The sequence below is a fragment of the Mus pahari genome, chromosome 5 (assembly GCF_900095145.1).
Source record: "Mus pahari chromosome 5, PAHARI_EIJ_v1.1, whole genome shotgun sequence".
Classification (NCBI taxonomy): Eukaryota; Metazoa; Chordata; class Mammalia; order Rodentia; family Muridae; genus Mus; species Mus pahari.
The window spans coordinates 57,782,824-57,792,960 of record NC_034594.1 but is presented as its reverse complement, the minus strand read 5'-3'; the positions used below and the strand labels follow the sequence as shown (position 1 = coordinate 57,792,960).

The following is a 10,137-nucleotide window of genomic DNA, read 5'->3' as shown; positions in this document are numbered from 1 at the left end:
AGGCATATGAAAAATCTCTCAATTTCTCTCCCCCTCCCCCTCCCCCTCTTCCTCTCCCTCTAGCAGCAATCCCTCCCTTCCTGGTAGGCAGCATGTTTTTTGGAGCACAGTTTCTTAGCTATCTCTTGCAACACCAGATATTGCTGGAGATTTGAACGGACTCATATAGAAGTATCAACAACTTGAGCATCTGTGAACTCTCATTTTGAACACTGTGCTGAAAGAATTTGAGTTGATTCTCATTAAAAAAAAAAAATAAGCATCTCACCTTTTTTTTTTTTTGTTCAAACTAAACAGAGTTTTAAAACAGTTCTGCCTGGAGTCATGATATGAAATACGATCTTTCATATTTGCAATGTTCTGTTCAATTGTGGCTGCACCAGGAAATGAGAACGCATTTCTTTATAGGCACAAATAAAAAGATAGTCATTATCTGTAAAATTCTTATGACATGACAGCAATAGCAAGAAACCTTTCTAAACAAGGCGTGAAAACGCAGATGAGATGTCCTTGCAATTAGTCATGTCTATCTGACAGATTTCTTTCTTTCTAAGGGAATTTGTGCTGAACATTTTATTTCGAGCCTCAAAGATTAAAAAAGGGGAAAAAAGCTGTAGTTTTTGCTACATAAGACAGGTGGCGTGAGCATGCAACGTTTTAAAAAAAATATCTAAAGTGATTGTTTTCTCTCGGATTCTTTGAAAAAGCTCGCCTGCGCTGGGGTTTGAGGCTGTGCCAGTGACGTCAGCGTGGAATGCGGAGTCAGGCGCCCAGGCTCTCTATAAGCCGAGGAGCTGTCCGGTGCTGAAACGGCCCGAGCCCTTACTCAGCGGCAGAGAGGAGCATGCTTGGAGCCTTCCACACAATATAAGACAGAGGTAAGACTGCTTTCCCTTCTATTTACTGGAAAGTTCTCAATTGCGTGTCCCTCCCTGTTTTCCCAGATGAGAGGAAAAAGACGGTTGGCAAGCTTATATTGATAGAATAACCGGACAACCTGCTGCTTTTCAGGCAAGAATACTCTACATGCGTGCCTAAATGAGGGATTCTGTGATTTACAGGACTTGTCAGAGAATATGCATTAACTATAATGTTATTGAGAAAAAAACTGTATGCAAGGAGAGGAGAAAAGTTGGGAATTTTAATGTCAACATGCCGATTAATGAAAAGTTAACCAAACCTTATGTTTTGATTCTTTTCCTAATGTATTCTTTTTCTCCCAAGAGTCAGATATAGAACCAAGAATATAATTTATATGCTTAATAATCTTAACAGTCAGTTTACAAGGATTCAAATGTCATTAATCATATGAGTCACAGAGGCAAAAAAATTTAGATTTGTTTTCTTTCTTTGATATTCACCTTATGGGAACTCTGAATTAATTATTAATTATTTTACGCACTGGTATATTCCAGAAGGGCTTATGTTATATGCTAATTTTAGTCTTGAGAAAGAAGCTTAGAATAATTTTGAACATTGATATTTTCCCCTTTTCAAAGATGAACTATTGCTTTGTGGGAAAGGTTTGTGTTACTAGGAATTACAGAGAAATGATAACTTTGAATCCAGGGAAGAAAATATATAGATAGGAATAGACTGTGATTGTAATTTTTATGCATTGGTTGGAAAGGCTGATATGTTACTTGCTGAAGCGGTTGATTGAAACAAATTTATTTTTGTTTATCCTGACTAGGTGGGTTGTTTGAATCAGATTTATTACATGTGTTGATGGTTCAGTGTCAATGTTCCAGCTGATTTCATAGGAAAGATGTTTTTACTGTAAGGGGCATCAGTAATAGCTGTCCGAGGAGACACAATGTTCCTACCATTTAGACTTCAGAAAATTAAAATTTAAATCAAACACTGTGTAAGAGGTTAGAACTATTAAATCCATCTTCACTGCTTGCAAGAGCAGCTCCTGGGGAAATGAAGTCCTTTGAGTGTTAGAAGCAATAACGGCGTCATCTAAAGTAAACCAGAGTCGGTGACAAGTCGGCCATGCATGCTAGGCTGTGGTTCAAACTGCAATGAGCATTCTTTCTCTAATTCTACAGAAAAACCTCCCTTCAAAGTAGTGGGTTCACAGATAATCACATAATCCATATGTTAAGATGTGTTAAGAATATGTCAAGATAATGATCTTAAAGCAAATGCACTCAATATGGTTTTCAAGATAACATTTAACATGACAGTAGTGAAAGCTGATTGCCAAAGCTAAATCAATCCTGAAGTCATATGAAATATATTATATACATACAGAACCCTTTTTATTTAAACTTCATTATATTGCTCACAAGTTTATGAATACAGTTTCCTGAAGTAAGCATTTGTTTATTTGCGAAATGTTCTGCGTATGCATAAATAGCCTACTTGGTGGTAATTTTAATCAGCCTATGTATCTAAGCAAAGGAAGTTTCGATGCCTACAACCCATTGACAGCTCTAAAAAATTATAGCATTCATTATCAGCAAAATCTTTTAAGCAATATCTTGATGTTTAATCTAACAGGAAATTATTTTCATATAACTTTGCTTATTTGTCACAGACCAGAATGTATTGAAGGCATGAATAAACTTAAATATTTATTTACTTGCATTTGTTTACAAAAGAATTTTCAAGGATTGAAATAGCTTCTCCAATTATCAGCAATGCCAAGGAGGAAACATACAAGTGATTCCTCTTACTAATCCATCTGTGAGATTTTAAAAATATTGGAGAAAAAAATGAATGAAGGTTTTTTTTTCCTTTTTTTTCTTTTCTTTCTTTTTTAAGTAGGAAGAATTCAACACATCGTCTGTGTTTATCTAAATTGGGAGTTACATAGTGGTTATTTTCAGATTTTTCTAACAGTGTGTGTGAGTCAGTTAAGATTTCACAGGTCTCTACAAAAATAGACAGAGACATAAGACAAACTGAATCTGAACACTCAAAAGCTTAGAAATAGACTAGTTAAGTAAACTTATGTTCTCTCTGTAGCATCTGTTTATTTACTATACACTAGAGGAAAGATGAAAAATATAACCCTAATTGCATTTTGTAAGTCAGCCATAATACAATTATTTGAAGATTGGCACATAGAAAAATTTAAAAGTGTAGGTTATTAATTTTGCAGGCTTTTACAAGAAGCTTCCTTGGTTTAGTATACTAGCTGAGACCTGAGAAGACCCAGGTTCTGGGGTTTAGTAGCTAACTGCTGGATTTATCATTCAGTGCGTTGACCAGGATTCATGCCCAAGGTACTCAGAGTTACTGACACTGATATAATATAATGATATATATATCATATAGCTGTTGCATTTCTGCAACAAAATTGGAAGTCTAACTCAGAGAATAGATCAAACAGGCTATTATTTTGACACAATCTTATGGAATAATTATATATATATATATATATATATATATATATATATATATATATATGTGTGTGTGTCACAAGAGAAATTATTTTCAAGTTGATTTTAATATAATGCTCTTTGAAGAAATTACAATACTTTACAAAGTCTTGTTTTGTTGAAAAGAAACATGACAAAAATCGAGCTGCTAGTTTGTAAATGAAAGATTCACAATTAGAGAAGCCCCCTGTCAGTGTTTTTCTTCGAGAGAATATCAGACAGGCTTGATGGAAATGAGTAATGACTTTCCTATAGACTCCTATGGTCAGCTTGTGAGGATCATATAGGAAATATATCAACTTTAAATAGTTTTCCTAGGTGTAATATTAAATTATTTCTTCTCCATTCTCCATTGTGACTTGTGTTTTTCTTTTCTTCCCCTTGTGCCTTCAAGCTTGTATCATTTGTGATAATTTGTATTTTCTATGTTTTCAGGAAGTCTTTAAGACATGGCTGGAGCTAAGGCGTACCGACTTGGAGCAGTTCTGCTTCTTACCTACTTAATTTTCCTCATCTCTGGAGCTGGAGCAGCTTCCTTCCAGCGAAACCAGCTGCTTCAGAAAGAACCAGATCTCAGATTGGAGAACGTCCAAAAGTTTCCTAGTCCAGAAATGATCAGGGCTTTGGAGTACATAGAAAAGCTCAGGCAGCAAGCTCACAGAGAAGAAAGCAGCCCAGACTACAATCCCTACCAAGGCGTCTCTGTTCCTCTTCAACTCAAAGATAACGGAGAAGAAAGCCACTTGGCAGCGAGCTCAAGGGATGTACTGAGTGAAGACGAGTGGATGCGGATAATACTCGAGGCTTTGAGGCAGGCTGAAAATGAGCCGCCATCTGCCCCCAAAGAGAACAGGCCCTATGCCTTGAATCTGGAGAAGAACTTCCCTGTGGACACGCCTGATGACTATGAGACTCAACAGTGGCCCGAGAGGAAACTCAAGCACATGCGATTCCCTCTCATGTATGAAGAGAATTCCAGAGAAAACCCCTTCAAACGCACAAATGAAATAGTCGAAGAACAATACACACCCCAAAGTCTTGCTACCCTGGAGTCTGTGTTCCAAGAGCTTGGGAAACTGACAGGGCCAAGCAACCAGAAGCGTGAGAGGGTTGACGAGGAACAAAAGCTGTACACAGACGATGAAGATGACGTGTACAAGACCAATAACATTGCCTATGAAGATGTTGTGGGGGGAGAAGACTGGAGCCCCATAGAGGAGAAAATAGAGACTCAAACGCAGGAAGAGGTGAGAGACAGCAAAGAGAACACAGAAAAGAATGAACAAATCAATGAAGAGATGAAACGTTCAGGGCAGTTTGGGTTCCCGGATGAAGATAACCAGAGAGAGAGTAAAGACCAACTCTCAGAGGATGCCTCCAAAGTCATCACCTACCTGAGAAGGTTAGTGAATGCTGTGGGCAGTGGGAGGTCACAGAGTGGGTCAAATGGGGACAGGGCAGCCCGGCTTCTTAAGAAGCCCCTTGATTCTCAGTCTATTTATCAGCTGATTGAAATCTCCAGGAATTTGCAGATACCCCCTGAAGACTTAATTGAGATGCTCAAAGCTGGAGAGAAGCCAAATGGGTTGGTGGAGCCAGAGCAGGATCTGGAGCTTGCTGTTGACCTAGATGACATCCCAGAGGCTGACCTAGACCGCCCAGACATGTTTCAAAGTAAGATGCTCTCCAAGGGTGGGTATCCCAAGGCACCTGGTCGTGATATGGTAGAGGCCTTGTCTGACGGGCTGAGTGTTGAGGACATTTTAAATGTTTTAGGGATGGAAAATGTAGTAAATCAGAAGTCCCCATATTTTCCCAACCAATATAGCCGAGACAAGGCTCTGATGAGGCTCCCTTATGGTCCTGGGAAATCTAGAGCCAACCAGATTCCCAAAGTAGCCTGGATCCCAGATGTTGAAAGCAGACAAGCACCTTATGAAAATATGAATGACCAAGAATTGGGAGAGTACTTAGCCAGGATGCTAGTTAAGTACCCTGAGCTCCTGAATACCAACCAGCTGAAGAGGGTGCCCAGCCCAGGCTCCTCAGAAGATGACCTCCAAGAAGAAGAGCAGCTCGAGCAGGCCATCAAGGAGCACCTGGGTCAAGAAAGCTCCCAGGAAACGGAGAGACTGGCCAAGGTGAGCAAAAGGATCCCTGTAGGATCCCTGAAGAATGAGGACACCCCAAACAGACAGTATCTGGATGAAGATATGCTCCTGAAAGTGCTGGAGTACCTTAATCAAGAACAGGCAGAGCAGGGGAGGGAGCATCTTGCCAAGCGGGCCATGGAAAACATGTAAACAGCTTTAATGCCCATTTTCCCTTCTTTCCCCCAAGTGAGCCTCCTGCATTTCTCTTAAGTGTGTTGATCTCTATCCTGTTAACAGTGTAATATCTTTAAAGTGATGTATAGGCAGATGACTCCAGGTCATTTTGGGGGATCTGCTTCACTTATTCTGAGCTGTTATGTTGTGTGTGGATGTGTGTAAATGTTATGATTCCCAGATTTTAAAAAGATGTTCTTTATTCAAGAAAGATGTTTATGATAGTGTTGGCTAATGTATCTAATGGTCATGGAATTGATGATGCTCACATATGATAAAGAGTATCCTATAATTATCTTGGAAGTTTTTAACATTTATTGAATTATTTTGTTACTGTCTGTAGTGTTTTGTGGAGTTCTGGAGCAAAACCAATAAAGCATTATAAATATATAGTTTTACTTATAAGGCCTTTTCTATTGTGTGCTTTACTGTTGATTAATAAATGTTATTTCTGGATACTTTTGGACTTTTTATTCGGGAAACCAGAGACAACTGGTATGGATCAAGCAGCATGGAGCCAAAGGAGAAAATTATTACTGTCCACAGGCAATCCAGGTAAGAGATGAATCTCATATGTGATCATATTTTCTGCCTACAGGATGTTGTAAACATTCCCCAACAGCCTTATGTCTCTTCATGTTTTCCACACACCTCATTAACAAAATGAAACTTTGGGTATAAGTCTTAAACTTCACATTGATTTATATAAGTAAAAGACATTAAACTTTCCCCACTCATCACAATATGAAAATGAAAGAAAAGAGGAAAGAGGAAAAAAAAGAGGAAGGGAGGGAGGAACAGGACAGAAGAGAAGGAAAGAACAAAGATATGGAGGGAGGGGGAGGGAGAAAGGGAAGAAGGGAGGGAGGAAGGGAGGGAGGAAGGGAGGGAGGAAGAGTGGGAGGGAAGGGAAGGAGAAAGGGAGAGAGGGAGGGAAAGAGGAAAGAAAATAAGTTGCTGGGTATATGGCAAACAGAAATGACTACAGATTAGGAGGCAAGCTACACATCCACAGGTCACATGAATTCCCCAAAGACAATGCTTATTGCAGAATGAGTGAACCATCACGGGCAAGGGGAGAACCGACTGAACCATACACTCTGTCTCCTGCTTTGGTGCATCAGGACATGATACACACCTGTTACAATGGATGTCACCACAGAGCATGACATCAGCATGCTAAGGTATCAATGCTGGAATAACAATAAAGACCAAAACAACAAAAACAGCCAGGTGGGCAATAAACAAATAAATAGTCAACAATAGTTATATGTCAGACACTATGTGGGATACTTCATATACTTTAGCTCACTTGGTTCACACTAACTCACTGTCAAAGATGAATTTCAATATCCTACTTTGTATCTGAAAAAATGAAAACCAGAAAAATTAAGTAAGCCACCCAGCATTACCAGTTGCAAAGATTTGTATTTTTAGCCACCCCCTTAGTCTGCCTGACTGGAAATACCCTTGGATGAAGGGTGGGGCACAGAATGGTGACAGGCTCATGAAATTTTAGTACAGATCACTTCTAAAGGATAGCATATATGCATGTGTATGCATGTATGTGAGTATGTATGTATTTGTGTGTATGCATATATGTGTGTATCTCATTAAATACATAGTTTCCTTTTTCTCTTTCTTTTTTGTCATATTCTATCCATCCATCTATCTATCTATCTATCTATCTATCTATCTATCTATCTATCTATCTATCTATCTATCTATCTATCTATCCATCCAATCATCAGTCACTTTCATGAAGTTCTGGGATCTGTAGAAAGAACCTTAGAAGTGATTTTTCAGTACAGATTATATAACCTATGGTCTGTATTCTCTAGCATCTTTAAGATTAAAAGTTCCCCTGTCAGAGGTAGGCTTATGAACGATGGAGTTGAGCTTAACCCACCACTAACTATAACCCTCATGCACATGCCCTGTGCTGTTCTGGGGGTTTGTCATGTTTGGAGTCAGATGCCAAGAGACATCCAGGAACAAACTGACGCTGACTCAAATTCAAGTTCAAATCCTGAGAGATTCAGAGTTATCTCTGTAGTCTAAAACGACACGTCATTCTATATGCCACAGACACTGCCTGCACAATACACACTCTCCAATACTATACATTGTGCACTAAGTTGCTTCTTGTATCCTGAGCTAATACATGACTATTTTCATACAAGTCCTAAGCAGAAACATGAATGTGACATCCTCATTTGACCTAGTAGATTTTTGCCCTTAGTATAGTGTTTAAACAATCTATGAAGATGTTGGACAGTGAGAACAAGCTGACAGGCATAGCCAGTCATGCTCTGGGATGGATGACCACGGCAGGGGGTGATGTTGTAGTTCTCTTACATCATGCCGCATTTCTCTTAAAGCCTCAATTAGGCTTGAGGTTTCATGAATCTCTAATAGAGACATTGCAGGCGTCAGGACTGGCATTTCGGGTGATACTTAATTTGGATTATATATTCTTCACCCGATCTCCCCCAGACATCAGTCAGCAAACATCTCTGCCTTTTTTTGCAGTGCCGTCATATCCTCGGCTATTGACTCACCAGAGTTACTAATTTCTGATTCATTTTTTTTCATGAATACTTCACCATGTTGCTCTTTAGCATAAGAAATGAGGCTTCAAGTACCATTCAAGGATGCAGATGATAAATTAATTGGAATTAGAGCAATATTGTCCCTCTCTCAGTCAGAAGCCTCCTTCATCAGAAACCAAGCTCTCTAAGTATATGCCTCCAAAGGTTAACACTAGGAGTTGAATCTGGACCTGTCCTTCAGAGGAGTCCATTTCTCTATCAGCCAGAATCAGATAGGGGCCTACCATTCTCTCTGCTCTCTGTAAGACTCCTGACAACACAGATCTTCAACCCTTTCATTGTGCATGGTCTATCTACTCAGCTCCTGTGGTTGTTTGAGTGAGAAATGTTACCATGGACTCAGGTATTCCAACACCTGGTTCCCAGTGGGTGATGCTCTCTGGGGAGTTTGAGATGATATAATCTTGCTTCTTGAAGAGTATCTGTGGGAGCAGATTTTTGAGAGTATATAGCCTGGTTATATGTATAGTCCACTCTCTGCTCGCCTTTGAAGATGTGAGCTCTCATCTGTCTGCTCCTACAGCCATGTCTGCCCTTTCTAGCATGCTTACCTGACACGATGGGTTCCCATACCTGTGGAACCATAAGTCAAAATAAATTCTCTCTCCCTTAAGTTGCTTTTGGCCGTAGTGTTTTATCATTGCCACAGAAAAGTAAGGGAAACAAGCAGCCTTGGGTACAATTAGCATTGTTCTTACTTTGTGCTCTTTGTAAAAAGCCTTCCACATTGTCATCACCTCTCACATCCTGGCCTCACTAAACTCAAATTTCACTTTTCTGAATCCTAACTCCTAATATTCTATAGCCTCTCAGTCTATATCATTTGATACCCAAGTCAATCATAAACAGAAACCCTGTACCCACTTCTGTGAACACCCCTCCCATTTCTTTCTCTAAGAGAACCTAATTGACCCTTAAGGTTTCTGCTTCTTTTTTTTTTTTTTTTTTTTTACTGCCTGTAATGCTCTCTTTTTGCATAAAGTGTAGATATCACTTTTTCTTCATTGTATCTTTCTACGGTGGTTATTTTTGCCCCAGGTCACTTCCCCTCACCTATGAAGGAGAGTAGTCATGGTGGTTAGTTTTAATAGTCAAGTTGACACAACCTGCTTCCTCCAGGGAGGCATCACCTGCCAAAGGTTGTATAACCTCCTGAACCTAGGATCCAGCATTCAGACAGATGAGCCTGTGTGGAATATATCACACTAGGGCACTGCTACATCAATAAATGTTCCTATTGTATCACAACAGATTTGGTAAGAGCTATTTTAAATGTTCACAGAGTGAAATAAATGGGAGAAAACATAACCTTTGATCTGGATTTAAATACTCCTCGGTGTCAAAACTTTCATCTNTATTACAAGAAGGCATGGGAACTTTGTGAAAGCTCATACATATCTGAAGCTTAACCAGAAGGGGCTAGACAAAAGACCCCCGCTCATGAAGACCAAGTTCAGTTATGTTTACAGTGTAACATCACATTATCAAAAGAGGCCTGTTGTGATTAGGCCATCTGTTCAGATGCAACAGCTTTCTAGCATAATAAAATTACACCTACTTCTTATTTCTCAAAATCGAAAATTATAATTATTTTGACAACAGAAGAAAAAGGTTTCTGTTATAATAATGGTGTGGACATTCGCCACATGTTGATAAATGCTATTTCAGTTAGACCTTGCGACTACTAAAGCTGATGGTGCTTCTTCCGTAGCTGTTATTCCTTCTGTAGCTGTTATTCCTTCTGTAGCTGTTATTCCTGACTGTCCAGAGGCTAGGATGCCCTGGGGCTTTGATCTTGGAAGTTTG

The 10,137-nt window shown here is 39.4% G+C and overlaps 1 protein-coding gene across 2 annotated transcripts; it reads left to right on the top strand.

Annotated features, from left to right (window-relative positions):
- Window positions 1–762: 762 nt before the first annotated feature.
- Scg2 (secretogranin II) lies at window positions 763–6,480 on the top strand. 2 transcript variants are annotated; one of them, XM_021198257.2, is made up of 3 exons: window positions 764–878; window positions 3,828–4,794; window positions 4,915–6,177. In XM_021198257.2, exons 2-3 carry the CDS (start codon window positions 3,842–3,844, stop codon window positions 5,693–5,695), a joined length of 1,734 nt encoding a protein of 577 aa, XP_021053916.1. In that variant the 5' UTR covers window positions 764–878; window positions 3,828–3,841; the 3' UTR covers window positions 5,696–6,177. The 2 variants fall into 2 exon arrangements, with proteins under 2 accessions (XP_021053915.1, XP_021053916.1); XM_021198256.2 differs by having other exon boundaries at window positions 763–878; window positions 3,828–6,480.
- The last annotated feature ends 3,657 nt before the right edge of the window (window positions 6,481–10,137 follow it).